The sequence below is a fragment of the Schistocerca serialis genome, chromosome 2 (genome assembly GCF_023864345.2).
Source record: "Schistocerca serialis cubense isolate TAMUIC-IGC-003099 chromosome 2, iqSchSeri2.2, whole genome shotgun sequence".
In the NCBI taxonomy this organism is placed as follows: domain Eukaryota; kingdom Metazoa; phylum Arthropoda; class Insecta; order Orthoptera; family Acrididae; genus Schistocerca; species Schistocerca serialis.
The window spans coordinates 450875855-450892074 of NC_064639.1; the positions used below are offsets into that span (position 1 = coordinate 450875855).

At 45.9% G+C, this 16220-nt stretch overlaps 1 protein-coding gene across 1 annotated transcript in view; it reads right to left on the bottom strand.

Annotated features, from left to right (window-relative positions):
• Positions 1-8841, bottom strand: part of LOC126456072 (uncharacterized) — a 103973-nt gene extending 95132 nt beyond the window's left edge. Inside the window, exon 1 of the mRNA XM_050091827.1 lies at positions 8686-8841. Within this exon, the coding sequence (XP_049947784.1) occupies positions 8686-8841 (156 nt within the window). The remainder of the gene's footprint in view (positions 1-8685) is intronic.
• Positions 8842-16220: the final 7379 nt, after the last annotated feature.

Sequence of the window (16220 nt, forward strand, 5' to 3'; positions counted from 1 at the left end):
TGGATCGGGATTGTTTGAAAGAGTTCGTACCCCACTGCAGAGATCAACAAACGAGAGGACGACACTTGCAACACGTTTTACAGGAACGAATAAACTGAATGTCTAACGTCCTACGGAAGTGTTGTATTTGCTGCTAAGGAAGGGTACAGGTGATATATGAGCCCAATTCTAAAGGGACGATCTAAAAGTTCCCATTTTAGGGCGTTGTTGCAGCGTATATAAAACGAAGAGCGACTCTGATGCGGTTATATAAACACCGTCATGTAGGCAAGGGATTTGTGTGGCTTTCGTATCTTTCCGACGTATGGACGGTGAATGTGGACACGTGAACTATGGCGACGTTATTGCCACATGTGTCCAAACAAGACCAATGTGCTGTTATTCTTTTCTTGGCTGCCAAAGGACAAGCATCGGTAGACATTCATCGGAAAACTAAGAATGTGTGCAGGGCAGTATGTCGGAAATCCCCATTGTGGAGTAGTGCACCAAGTTTCGTGCTGATCACAGTTAAATCCAAGACGTTTGTCTATCTGAAAGGCCAGTCTCATCCAACTCAAGTGGGAGATTCCCGCCCTGTAATTCTGATCTCTCCCCATGCGATTATCACGCCTTGCGCCCCTTAAAAAAACAGCTCTAAGCACTATGGGACTTAACATCTGAGGTCATCAATCCCCTAGACTTAGAACTACTTACACATAATTAACCGTAGGGCATCACGCACATCCATGCTCGAGACAGGATTCGAACCTGCGACCGTAGCAGCAGCGCGGTTCCGGATTGAAGCACCTAGAACCGCTCGTGCGTCCCTTAAAAAAGGCCTTGAAGGATCGACGGTTCCTATCGGACGAGGATGTGCAGCAGGCAGTTAGGGACTCCTTCACACAAAAGGACACAGTGTTTTACTAAATGAGAATATTCAACCTGTTGCGTCGGCGGTATGATTGGCTCAGTGATCAAGGCCATTTTGCCCGACTGGCATACTGATTCTGGACTGTAAGGCCTTTGAACGGAAACTTTTGATCGCCCCTTATAGACTGCGACTTATCGAAGAATTACGTTTTAGATACATTCGTACTAACTAGGACGATATTTCAAGCTGAAGTGAATAGCGGCTCGTAGCTACACATTAGCAATTATCTCTCAAACAGTTAGTTTGTGGACCAATATTTAATGTAATGCTCGTGCCTGTATTACCTTTATTTTCATCGGTGTAAGTTTCTAGTATTAATTATGAAGCACGATTTGTAATGCTATTACTAAACATCTTCGACCGTGTACTGTTATTATCGCGTCTCCGATCCTTTGCGTTAGTCAAGGATCTACATAGATAGTAATATACGATTAGCTGTGGTAATTATGAATGTGCAAAAAGGAAGGGGAAGCCAAAAAATAAATTTGCAACATGTGATGCTGTTAACATGAGATGGATGCTATTTTGTATTGCGGCAGTGGATGATCCGCTGAGCGAGGGACAGAATATGGGCTTCAAATACGATTTATAGCTATACCCTCGAAAGCACGGACTTTTTTCAACTGCACTGACAATGATATTCATAGATCATGTAAGAGCTGAAAACAGTTATTGATCACAAAATATTTTCTTTTAATTTGTGATCGGTTCCGTCCCACACGATCATCGTCAGGTATGTATAGAAAACACAAAAAAAATGTATAGATTTATCAGCGAAAATATAAATGGTATGTCTTTATCTTTTCTTGACATGTCGGATGATGATGACAGCTACGGACCGAAATAGGTCATACAATTAAAGAAAAAAACTTTGCGATCAAAGATTGTTTTTACTTATACAAATTTTAAACAACAGATTGCTGTGTTCTTCAATGTGACTATGTCGCACTTCGTTCACAGATCATTTTGCTCTTCAACCTCATGACGAAGGAACGGGCTGTCATCTCCGCTTACTTCGTTCTGATTCATGCCAAGTTAACAAAACAGAGACGCAGAGTTTCGGTAAAAGAATCTGTAACCACTCACTGATTGCTCGTTTACAGAAACTAATCTACGCCAACGATAGAAGCTGTTCGAACCACTTGCTGCTACGCTCAAACTCCTGAGGTTTTGGCAAACGGAAGTGTGTGCTGGCCGGGCGCCGGGAGCCACAGACGGAGGCGTGATTGAGGTAGTGACACACTGCTGACCGCTGCAAGCAGCAACCAGGAGACTACTATGAACAGTTCATACAATTTTACAAGATCAGGTAGCAGCGTCATACTGGTGACTCTCTTGATATCTTGAAGTATTAAAAATGGTCTTCTCACAAATAAAATAAAATATTGCTGCCACTCGTTTGACTGACCGTGGAATTTCACAACAGATGCATCATAGATATGCACACCCATCTACGTTGGCAAGACCAGTAATGCAGTGTCATGTGGAAACGGTCTCCCGAGTCTACGATGGAAGACATCTCATGAGCAGAATTTTACCTTCAAACGGAGACCAACCTACAGTTCCCATACCACTATCAAAGAATAATAGTCAATACATCGACATAAATTTTAATGCTCTTCCTCCCTTCATTTCCATTATCAAAATGGTTCAAATGGCTCTGAGCACTATGGGACTTAACATCTGAGGTCATCAGTCCCCTAGAACTTAGAACTACTTAAACCTAACTAACCTAAGGACAGCACACAACACCCAGCCATCACTAGGTACTAAGGACATCACACACATCCATGCCCGAGGCAGGATTCGAACCTGCGACCGTAGCGGTCGCGCGGTTCCAGACTGACGCGCCTAGAACCGCTCGGCCACACCGTGAGATGACGAAAGTCATGGTATAGCGATGTGCATATATACAGATGATGGTAGTAATCACACAAGGTATAAAAGGGCAGGGCACTGGCGAAGCTGCCATTTGTACTCAGGCGACACACGTGAAAGGTTTCCGACGTGATCGTGGCCACAAGACGGGAATTAACAGACGTTGAAAGCGGAATGGTAATTAGAGCTAGACGTATGGGACATTCCATTTGCCGGCCGGAGTGTCCGAGCGGTTCTAGGCGCTACAGTCTGGAACCGCGCGACCGCTTCGGTCGCAGGTTCGAATCCTGCCTCGGGCATGGATGTGTGTGATGTCCTTAGGTTAGTTAGGTTTAAGTAGTTCTAAGTTCTAGGGGACTGATGACCTCAGAAGTTAAGTCCCATAGTGCTCAGAGCCATTTGAACCAACCATTCCATTTCCGAAGTTGTTAGGCAATTCAATATTCCGAGATCCACAGTGTCAAGAGTGTACCGAGAATAGCAACTTTCAAGTATTACCTCTCATCACGGACAACACAGTGGCCGATGGCATTCACTTAATGACCGAGAGATTACAAAAATCAGCAGGTGACCATATATACTTCTCTGCTTGCTCGTCGTCAGTCGGCTCTTGAACAGCACCGACCATTCCTATCCTGTATGGTTACTGGTGACGAGAAATGGTGTCTTTATGTTAACATAAGGAAAGCAAAGGAATGGTTAAGCACAAACGTAGCAGCGACTGTGTGATGTACTACGAATTGCTTCCCAGTGTCTAATCATCACTGCCGACATTTTTAGTCAACAACTGAGATGTCTTGCAGACGCAATCGAAGTACGGGTACAACGACCAGAAAGACTGCGTGAAGTGTTGCTACCCCACGATAACACCCGTCAGCATTCTGCTAGACTGACAACAAACATTACACAGGAGTTGGGTTGGGAACTCATTCTGCACCCAACTTATTCACCTGATCTTGTACCCTCAGATATCTACCTTTTCAGCTCTCTATCGAACAACCTTCAAGAACTTCTTTTCCGGATGAAAATGCGCTGCGAACATGGCTCAACGCGTTGTTTATCACCTGTTTTCTTATTGTTGTATCTCCTCATTATGTTTTTAACTTTGCTGTAGGCTGCAGAGCAGCTTAGTACGCTGCTGCTCCCGCCTCCCCCCACCTCCCTCGGGGAGGGGGAGATCGAAATCCAAATAAGGAAAAAAAACGCGTTGTTTACATCAAAACCATGTGATTTTTACATTCGCGAAATTGAAAAGTTACCCCTGTGTTGGCAGTCTGTTGTAAATAGTGAATGAGAATATATCACTGATGACTAAAGTCTCTGTGTGTTTACTAAACTTATGGAGAAACACTACGAACTTATGCGCCAACCCAACAGATTACTACGTTGTTTCGAATAGTTCCAGACTATTTATTAAACTTATGAAAAAACGCAACAAACTTATGCGCTAACCCAATAGATTACTACGTTATTTCAAATAGCCCCAGACATTTTCTACGGTATTGAGACAGGATGATTTAATGCGTTATTCGAGGCACGACAGGGTACCCGAGTCGTTATCAAACCAGGAACAGATGCTTGTAGCTCTGCGAACAGAATTGTTCTTAGCGACAAAGATGAGTATTTCTATAGTATATTCGTCACGAAAATGTAGAATAAAGTGTAACACTTTATCACTGAGAATGGTGAAAGAAATTTTGTGGTTCGTCTTAACGATTACCTGAATGTTGGAATAAACTTCTTGCTTCATCTTTATGGCAACTTAACGAGTGATCCCATATTATAACACGAAATACATCCACAAAACATGACAGAATCTCATCCGGCATGAACTACGCCCCCACACACTGTCGGTTATACGTCTCATTGGACGTCGGTGCACTCGACACCTCGCATCGTTGAAAAGAGGCATAATAACGACTTGGCGTACCACACCGCACCACTCGAGTCACCTAGTGTCCAGTTTGTGTACTGAAGGCATACAGCTTCTCCTGCCGCTATGAACAGTGGCTGTTTCTTCCGTTGTAGCTGTGGACAATACTATTCAGCAAAAATCAGGTAGGGTTAGATTTCCGTACTTATATGTTTACTCCGGCTCAGATTTTCGGTATTAAATACCGAAATTTAGTATTCAGTTACTGTAAAAACATTATAAACAATTTCTTCTGTTGCTGAGAATACACAGGATTAATTATGATCCTTCTATCATTTACAAAATATGCTTACTATGCCTGATGTATGTTAAGTGGTGGAAGGTCATTTACATAATTATGAAGAATAGGAATGAGCCAAAAATTTAACCTTACAGAGCTCCTTTGTGATTGCTGATTAGCAGACAGAAAAAGCAGGAAATATACCAACAGAAATATGCGCTGCGAGAAAAATTAACGTCAAATTGTGACAGAGAACTGGGCTGCGCAAGATTGTCACATGAAGCCAATGTCCCGCGAACGTCACGTCAGAACATTCTCCCCAAAAATCGTTGACACCACATAAGGTTGACGTTCTATGTCGTTCCATTGGCGACAGGACCAAATTCCGTCACTTGTAAACTTGTAAGATGAGGAATGTTTTGGCTTTGATATGTTGCTTGTAATTATTTAATCACATGTTATGTGTCATAATGTCATTCGTGATAGTACTACAAGTACTGAAAGGCTTTTTTAATGACATTAATGTAAGTCTACTTGGAAGGATAGGTTTTGTTTTACACGAAATATGTTTTATCACCTGACTACAATAGATACGTGGGCGGCCGGATGTACCAAGTTAAAAGCGTGCTACCATCAGTCGATGGTGTCTTGCTTCAGTTTTTTTCTATCAGCTGGATTTTTCGAGCGTTCAACTATACTACTGGCCACTAAATTTGCTACACCACGAAGATGGCGTGCTACAGGCGCGAAATTTAAGCGACGGGAAGAAGATGCTGTGATATGCAAATGCTTAGCTTTTGAGAGCATTCACACAAGGTTGGCGCCGGTGACGACACCTGCAAGGTGCTGACATGGGGAAAGTTTCCAACCAATTTCTCTTACACAAACAGCAGTTGACCGGCGCTCCCTGGTGAAACGTCGTTGTGATGCCTCGTGTAAGGAGGAGATATGTGTACCATCACGTTTGCGACTTTGATAAAGGTCGGATTGTAGCTTATCGCGATTGCGGTTTATCGTATCGCGACATTGCTGCTCGCGTTGGTCGAGATCCAATGACTGTTAGCAGAATATGGTATCGGTGGGTTCAGGAGGGTAATACGGAACGCCGTGCTGGATCCCAACGGCCTCGTATCACTAGCAGTCGAGATAACAGGCATCTTATCCGCATGGCTGTAACGAATCGTGCAGCCACGTCTCGATCGCGGAGTCAACAGATGGGGACGTTTGCAAGACAACAACTATCTGCACGAACAGTTCGACCACGTTTGCAGCAGCATGGACTATCAGCTCGGAGACTATGGCTGCGGTTACCTTTGACGCTGCATCACAGACAGGAGCGCCTGCGATGGTGTACTCAACGACGAACCTGGGTGCACGAATGGCAAAACGTGATCTTTTCGGATGAATTCAGGTCCTGTTTACAGCATCATGATGGTTGCATCCGTGTTTGACGACATCGCGGTGAACGCACACTGGAAGCGTGTATTCGTCATCGGCATACTGGCATATCACCCGGCGTGATGGTATGGGGTGCCATTGGTTACACGTCTCGGTCACCTCTTGTTCGCATTGACGGCATTTTGAACAGTGGACGTTGCATTTCAGATGTGTTACGACCCGTGGCTCTACCCTTCATTCGACCCCTGCGAAACCCTACATTTCAGCAGGATACTGCACGACCGCACGTTGCAGGTCCTGTACGGGCCTTTCTCGATACAGAAAGTGTTAGACTGCTGCCCTGGCCAGCACATTCTCCAGATCTCTCACCAATTGAAAACGTTTGGTCAATGGTGGGCGAGCAACTGGCTCGTCACAATACGCCAGTCACTACTCTTGATGAACTGCGGTATCGTGTTTTCGCTGCATGTGCAGCTGTACCTGTACACGCCATCCAAGCTCTGTTTGACTCAATGCCCAGGCGTATCAAGGCCGTTATTACGGTCAGAGGTGGTTGTTCTGGTTACTGATTTCTCAGGATCTATGCACCCAGATTGCGTGAAAATGTAATCACATGTCAGTTCTAGTATAATATATTTGTCCAATGAATACCCGTTTATCATCTGCATTTCTACTTGGTGTAGTAATTTTAATGGCCAGTAGTGTATTCTTACCGTGCCTGATGTATGTGAAGTGGTGGAAGGTCATTTACATAATTATGAAGAATAGGAATGAACCAAAAATTTAACCGTACAGCGCTCCTCTCGTGATTGCTGATTAGTTATCAAATATTACGAGACAGAAAAGGCCCAAAATATACCAACAGATATATGCTCTGCGAGAAAAATTAACATCAAATTGTGAGAGAGAACTGAGCTGCACATGATTGTCACGTGAAGCCAATGTCCCGCGAACGTCACGTCAAAAGATTCTCCCCAAAAATCGTTGGCACCACGTGAAGTTGACGTTCTATGTCGTTCCATTGACGATAGGGTCAAATTCTGCCACTTTTAAGGTGAGGAATGTTTTGGCTTTGATATGTTACTTGTAGTATTATCATGAATGACGTTATGACACATAGCATGTGATTAAATAATTACAAGTACTGAAAGGATTTTTTATTGACATTGATGTAAGTGTATATATATATATATATATATATATATATATATATATGATGTAGGTATACACCGGGTGATCAAAAAGTCGATATAAATTTGAAAACTGAATAAATCACGGAATAATGAAGTTAGAGAGGTACAAATTGACACACCTGCTTGGAATGACATGGGGTTTTATTAGAACCAAAAAAATGCAAAAGTTCAAAAAATGTTCGACAGATGGCGCTTCACCTAATCAGAATAGCAATAATTAGCATAAAAAAGTAAGACAAAGCAAAGATGATGTTCTTTACAGGAAATTCTCAATATGTCCACCATCATTCCTCAACAATAGCTGTAGACGAGGAATAATGTTGTGAACAGCACTGCAAAGCATGTCCGGAGTTATGGTGAGGCATTGACGTCGGATGTTGTCTTTCAGCATCCCTAGAGATGTCGGTCGATCACGATTCACTTGCAACTTCAGGTAACCCCAAAGCCAATAATCGCACGGAATGAGGTCTGGGGACCTGGGAGGCCAAGCATGACGAAAGTGGCGGCTGAGCACACGATCATCACCAAACGACGCGCGCAAGAGATCTTTCACGCGTCTAGCAATTTTTTTTGGTTCTAATTAAACCCCATGTCAGTCCAAGCATGTGTGTCAATTTTTACCTCTCTATCTACATTATTTCGTGGTTTATTAAGTTTTCAAATTTATTCTGACTTTTTGATCACCCGGTATATATGAAGCACGTTGTCCATTTGGAAGGTAGGGTTGTTTTGTTTTGTTTTGTTTTTTACACGAAATATATTTTATCACCTGACTAAAATCGACACATGGGCGGCCGGATGTACCAAGTTAAAAGCGTGCTACCCTCAGCCGATGGTGTCTTGCATCAGTTTTTTCTATCAGCTGTATTTTTCGTGCCTTCAACCATGTAAGTCCGTATAACGTCATCGTCGTAACAAACGATATTGTGATCGATCGACTGAAAAATCGTTCATGCGCCCCTAGGCTTAGGGTACACGTATGGTGTATCTGGGCTACTTCCTGGAATGACAAGATTAACCGAGGAGATGGCACCGGGTCCTAAGAGACTGCCTCCTCGTGTCCAGGAAGAAGCTGTCGCTTGACACACTTGGCTCAACACGGCCGGCGTTAACGCGGTGACGGAAGTGTCGTGCGCTGCCAACGACCTGTGACGTTGTCGCGGAAGCGCGCTATAAGTTCAGCGACACGAACGGCGATAGGGCCGAAATGAGCGATGGCCGGGCTGCCGGGCTGCCAGCTGGCTGGCAGGCGAGACGCGGCGGGGGCGGGCCTGACGTGCGGAGAGGAACGACCGCGCCAGCGCCACATGGGTAAACACTGCTGAGGCCGCGTGGCAGCGTCCGCGGCTGCCAGTTCGCGGCCAGAAAGACTTCTCTGTTCCCGCAGGGCAGGCGGGGCTGCAGCTGGGATTTATTTGCATAGCTCGAGCAACTGTACACATCGTTCTTGTGCTTATACATAGTTTTCAGATTTTTCTGCGGATCCTTTTGGCCTGTCGTGAGTCTTACTACATTGTGATCAAAAGTATCTTGATCCCCCTGCATAATGCGGAGTTGACCACTAGATGTCACGAGAAGCGAGCGAACCACCCGCTATAAAAGGAGGTGGGCGAGGGGGGAGGGGGAGGATTTTTTGTTATGTTATGTTATGGTTTTAGGTCGCAAAACTGCTACGGCCATTAGCGCCCGGTCTGTGACTTAGGTAAAAAAAAGACTGGGAACCAGCAGCAATGGGAGCGAAACTCAAAAAAAGTGGGGAAACTAAAAACAGAAAGAAAGCTTAAAAAACCACTATAGAAGGGGGGTTGTTTGTCCCCAAAAAGAGCTTCAAATGACTGCCGTCATCTCACTAATAAACTCGACAACGCGATCGGCTGAGCGCGTGTCATCTGCTAAAATGGACGATATATCAGGCGACAGCTGTAGACGGGCGCGTAACAGAGTAAAATAGGGGCACTCAAGTAAAAGGTGTCTCACCGTCCACAGTTGAGATCAGTGGGGACAAATCGGGGAGGATCGCCACTTAAAAGATGTCGAGCGCTAAAAAGACAGTGCCCTATCCGAAGTCTAATTAAAATTACTTCCTCCCGACGGCGAATTCTGGAGGAAGAGGTCCAAGCACAGGGAAGAGCTTTCACGTCCCGCAATTTATTACTGGGAAGTGTCGACCAATGTGCGTGCCATAAAAGAGCAACACGTCGACATAAAACACTCCGTAGATCGGCGAAGGGAACCATGCGAACAGCGGGCTGAAGAAGAGAGACTGCAGCCTTGGCCGCCTCGTTTCCACAGATACCAACATGTCCTGGGATGCAGAGGAACGCCCCCCAAGTGGAGCAAGGGGAGGCAGTCCTGAATCCGGTGGACCAGAGGGTGGACAGGGTAGAGAGCTTGGAAATTGAGGAGAGAGCTGAGCGAATTTGAGCATATAATATACTGTATCCGCTGATGGCGACGGATGTATTGGACAACCTGGAGAACAGCGTAAAGCTCCGCAGTAAAAACCGAACACTGGTGTGGAAGCTGAAATCGATTAGGGGTGTCACCAACAATATAGGCACTCCCAACACCAAATGATGTTTTTGAGCCATCAGTGTAAATAAATGTGGCATCCTTCATTTGTGCGCGTAGAGCAGCAAATGCCCGGCGACACACAAGAGAAGGGGTACCATCCTTAGGAAACTTTCAAAGGTCACGGAGCAGGCAGGTCCGGGGCCGGAGCCAAGGCGGTGCTGTACCCCAAGTCGTCGAGGGGGAGGAGTTGAGTTGTCAGTAGACAAGCGGTAACATCAGAATGGTTCGGTTGACTAGTCGCTGGATGTCACCTGAGTGACAGAGCCATCAGGGACATTCAACCTTCTCAAACTGGTCAAGTCCATTGTTGGTGATGTGATTCTGAAGCAGAAACGCTAAGGAACAATCCCAGTTAGAGTAAGACCAGGCAGCCCTCGTATAAGTTACTGGCGGATTGAGACCGTCGAGCATTGTGAAGGGCGGTTGTAAAAAATCTCATGAAATTGGCGGAAGGAATCGCTTGTAAGCTCCAAAGTGCTTTTAGCAGTCCAGTTAGCGCAATGAGTGAGCGAGGGGAGTTAAAAAGAACGGGGTACATCGGTCGAGCAGCTCCTCGTAAGCCACACATTTCCGTCGTCAGTGTTAAGCGACTCTAGACGTGGTGTAAATGACGACGCCACAAGAACAGTGGATGCCTCGAAATAATTTATTTGGAGTGATGAATTACGCTACATCCTGTGACAGTCAAATGGAAGGGACTGGTTTTGAGGCATGCGTGTAGAACGTTATATGCGGTCACCTGCAGGGCCAACAGTGAAGTATGAAAGAGGTGGTGTTAGTGTGGGGATGTTTTTGGTGGTTATGATGTGATTCCATTATGGCGCTAAGAAAACACTAAATGCGGAAAGATATGAAGACATTTTACAGCACGGTGTGGTGCATACAGTAGAGGAACAGTTTGGAGGCGTACCAGGATGACAATGCACCGTGTCATAAAGCAGCATCTGTGTGACAATGGTTTGTGGTCAACAGCATTTCTAGCAGCTCTGTGCTGCGGGCATCTGCAGCTGTGGCAGTACATCTTGCAAAAAGAACACCGCATACAGCTGTGTGATAATCCTTAATGGTACACGACCGGTTTGGTGGCATGTGGTCACATCCTCAGGTGTTCATGTAAATATAAAGAATCTGAATGACTACGCATATGGTCTAGCAGACCAACGTCATAGTATTACAATCGTAAAACCCTACCAATAACAATCACGCTGTACTCACAAGTACAGTGAATAATGACATCGATGTAGGAAAGAAGTGAGACACAGCCTTTACTGGGCAAATGGCATTACCCGAAAATTGGAGGTAGTCATTTAGGTAAGGGGTAGAATGGCGCATACATCATCGTCTATAAAAGCTAGGAAGAACCTACAACCAATTATGATAAAAACGTGTAATGGAGGGACCTACACAATAGCACGTACCAGACGAATAGTTCGAATGCTTCAAGATTGTTCAGTAGATTCTGATGGCATCCCCCGCGAACACCAAGAACACACCAGCCACACTAAGCAGGCAGCAAAGTATTGGTACTCAAAGTGTAGACCTTGCTTCGCTGGGAGCCCCACCGCGAGATGGGATGAACAGTACATTAACCATATCCAGTGCTTGTCCGCAACCATGAAAGGTTGGGGCCCTCCGTTACAGGCAAGCAATAAACATTAAAAACCACAGTATATATCGTTACATATCACATAATAAAGCATACGTGGCCCCAGACGCAAAATGTGTATACTTTTCTGGGCTTACTTCTTATCTCTTGCGTCTGGGACAGTGCATGCTTTGTTGTGTGACATGCAATGTTTTCTGTGGTCGCAACGGGAGGCCTTAACCTTTCCTGGTCGCGTATAAGCACGCGAGATGTTAATGTACTGATCTACTTTTCGTCTCACCTCCCAAATGTGTCTCAGCTAGGCAAGCTCTACACTTTGAGTACCAACGCTTTCCTTCGCGCTTAGCGTGGCTAGTGTGTTGTTGTTGGCTGTTTGTGGGGCATGCCACTAGGAGGTGCTGGATAATCTACCAGTACTCATACTATTTGGTTGTAGATTCTTCCTCTCCTTTATAGAGGATGAGGTATGCACCATTCGACCTCTTTTCTAAATGGATAACTGCATTTGGCAGGCAATGCCGTTTTATCGGTGAATGTCGAGTCCCCCTTCTTTCCTACATCGGTGTCTTTAATGGCTTAAAGCATTGTATGTTTAGCGATTGTTATAATTAAGATTTTGACACTTTAATGGTGTAACATGGGTCTGCTGGAGCTGGACCACATTGATAGTTATTCAGATTCTTTGTATTCAAATGTACACCTGAGGATGTGCCTTAGCCACGAAACTGGTCGTGTCTCATTAAAGATAATCATACAGCTGCACGCAGTGTTCTTTTTGCAAGAATTACTTTTCTGAAATGAACCAGACTACCCAGAATCACAACCTGAAACCAATGGAACATCCTTTGGATGAGTCAAAACGTCGACTTCGCTCCAGACCCCATCGTCCAACTTTACTATATTATCTCGTTTCGGCTCTTGAGCAAGAGTGGGCTGCTCTTCCTCTACACCTCTCAGAATGTGTCTCCAGCACAGTTCACGTAGTCATAAAAGCGAAGAGCGGACACACCCCATATTAATGTCCTTTAATAGGTACTTTTGATTAGTTAGTGTAAACTGCTTGGCATTAAAATTGCGAAAACAGCAAGAGTTGAAAATAACGAACTTTTAACTTAACGCGCGTATACTGCATAACAGGAAGAATTTAAGATTTGGGGTTGCACAAGTTTCCAAATTTAGTGTACATAGCCGCCACCTCTGGCAGCATAAGTGGCACTATCTCGACTGGACACTGAGTCAACATGAGGTTGGATAACAGCTTCGGGCCGGCCGCTGTGACCGAGCGGCTCTAGGCGCTTCAGTCCAGAACCGCGCAGCTGCTACGGTCGCAGGTTCGAATCCTGCTTTGGGCGTGGATGTGTGTGATGTCCTTACGTAAGCTGGGTTTAAGTAGTTCTAAATCTAGGGGACTAATGACCTCAGATGTTAAGTCCCATAGTGCTCAGAATCATTTGAACCATTTGAACAGATTCGGTTCTTCATTCCATGCTGCTTCAAGCCTATGCCGGACCTCATAAGTCTCAGTGCTTGGCGAGTTATGGCGTATCAGTCCATCATTAACCTATGGCCAGGTGTTTTCACTGAGTGAGAGATCTAACCAGGGAAAAACTCCAACACCCTCTGTATCGAGGTAGGCAGGAGATTCCGGGTAACATGCAGTCTTGTGGTATCTACACAGACAAGCCAAAACCTTATGACCAGTGCCCAACATGATGCTGGACGCCACCTGGTGTCTTTGCGGGCACATGACGCGGTAACAAAAGTATGTAATCGGAGCAGACACGGGCAGGGGATCACCCTAGCGAAGATATGGGCTGCAAATGGGGAAATCCAGTGAGATAAGCTACTTTGACACAGGGCAGATCATTGTTACGCAGAGTCTGTTAACAAACATCTCGTAAACGGCGAGGCTGTTCACCTGCTACTGTCGTGAGGATCTACGGACAGAAGTAGAAGGACACTGAAACTACCGCTCGGCGCTCAGTGGTTAGTCCTTCATGATTCTTCACAGAACGCGAGGCTCGGAAGCTTGTCTGCTCTGTCAAGTAGGATAGATGATGAATTGTGACATCTCTGCCAAAAGAGCACAATGCTGGTGCACGCACAAGTGTTTCGGAGGACACCGTTCACCGTGCATTGTTGAACATGGAGCTCCGCATCAGACCACCCCTACGTGTTCTCATAGTCAATTACTATTGCAGTGGGCACGGGACCATCGGGATTCGACCGTCGATCGATGGAAGTTTGTCGGCTCTTCAGATGAATCACATTTTTGCTACACTAGGTCGCTGGTCGTCTCCACAAACGCCGTCATCGATGTGAAAGGCGGCGCGAAACGTGCATCGCGCCACAGACGCAGGCTGATGGGAGCAGTATTATGCTATGGGAAGTACTCTTCTCCGCTTGCATGGGATCTGTGGTAGTAATCGAAGACACGCTAATAGCTGCGAACCACATGCATCCCTTCATGCATGATATCTTCCCCGACGGCGATGTCATCTTCCAGCAGTATAACTGTCCGCGTCTCGTAGCCAGAACCATGCTACAATGGTTTGAGGTACATTATATGGAACACATTTTGATGTTTTGGCAACGAAAGTCATCTGATGTAAATCCTATGGAACCTAACTGGATCGCCATCGGGCTCCATTACCGCGTACGCAAATCAGCGGCCCGTTATTTAGGCGAAATACATGACCTCTGCGTAGACATCTAACGCCACATACCTCCAGAAACTTACCAACTAACTGTTGGATCCCTGATACACAGTATCAGTGACGTATTTCGCTCCGAAGAAGGACAAACAAGCTATTAAGAAGGTGGTGATAATATTTTGGCTCATCAGGGTAGTTGCAAGATAATGTCACGGAGACATCGAAGATAGATCAAAGTTACCGGTGTAACACGTCAGAAATCATATGCCTATAGTCCAAATTACCAGTTGTGCGAACCATGGATGGTCGTGTTGTGTAGCCAGTGGTACCCCATACCATAGCGCCGGTTTTTGGGCCCATATGGCAGTGATGAACGCAATCTGGCAATGCTCGTTTTCCTCGGATCCTTCACGCACGGATGCGTCCATCACGATGCTATATGAAGAATCGGAACTCGTCTGAAAATGTACGTAATGCCACTCAAAGAAAGGTGCACAGCGGTCGCGGAGCTGATGACAAACCTTGGTGCCAGAGACGCAGCCGCACAGTCCATGTGCACACTTACATTGCTGCAAACAAGCAAGAGTGACATGGCCGTATGATCCTGCAGGCCGACCGAACAGTAGGTCTGGCATCTCGGGCGCTAGCTGCATGGGGCCATGGAGGGCCTGAATGGCGTTGCCATGGAGGGCCTGAATAGCGTTGAATGAGGCCCTCCGGAACACATCGATTCCCTTTCGCAACACAGTCGTGGGATCCCGACTAACGCGAGCAGCAGTATCGCGAAGCGATAAACCACAGTTCCAATAGGCAACTTTCTGCCGCTGTGGAGTTTCAGGAGCGTGGTACACTTCGATCCTTGTTATATGAGGCTTAACACGATCTTGCCACAAGTACACAGCATTCAAATGCGCTTAATGATGAAAAACCCGCTACGAAATCCTTCCTTATGCAGTCGGCTTTACTCCTATTTTGTGCGGTTGCACTGAAATCATACACTATGTGATCAAAAGTATCCGGACACGTGGCTGAAAATGACTTACAAGTTCATGGGACGCTCCGTCGGTAATGCTGGAATTCAATATGGTGTTGGTCCACCCTTAGCCTTGATGACAGCTTCCACTCTCGCAGGCATTCGTTCAATCAGGTGCTGGAAGGTTTCTTGGGGAATGGCAGCCCACTCTTCACGGAGTGCTCTACTGAGGAGATATATCGATGTCGGTCGGTGAGGCCTGGTGCGAAGTCGGCGTTCCAAAACATCCCAAAAGTGTTCTGTAGGATTCAGGCCACAGGACTCTGTGCAGGACAGTCCATTACAGAGATGTTACTATCGTGTAACCACTCCGCAACAGGCCGTCCATTATGAACTGGTGCTCGACCGTGCTGAAAGATGCAATCGCCATCCCCGAATTGCTCTTCAACAGTGGGAAGCAAGAAGGTGCTGAAAACATCATTGTGGGCCAGTGCTATGATAGTACTACGCAAAACAACAAGGGGTGCAGCCCCCTCCATGAAAAACACGAACACACCATAACACCACCGCCTCCGAATTTTGCTGTTGGCACTACACGCGCTGGCAGATGACATTCCCCGGGCATTCGCCATACCCACCGGATCGCCACATTATGTAGCGTAATTCGTCATACCACACAAAGTTTTTCCACTGTTCAATCGTCCTATGTTTACGCTCCTTACACCAAGCGAGGCGTCGTTTGGCATTTGCCGGCGTGATGTGTGGCTTACGAGCAGCCGCTCGTCCATGAAAACAAAGTTTTCTCACTTCCCGCCTAACTGTCATAGTACTTGCAGTGGATCCTGATGCAGTTCGGAATTCCTGTGTGATGGTCTGGGTAG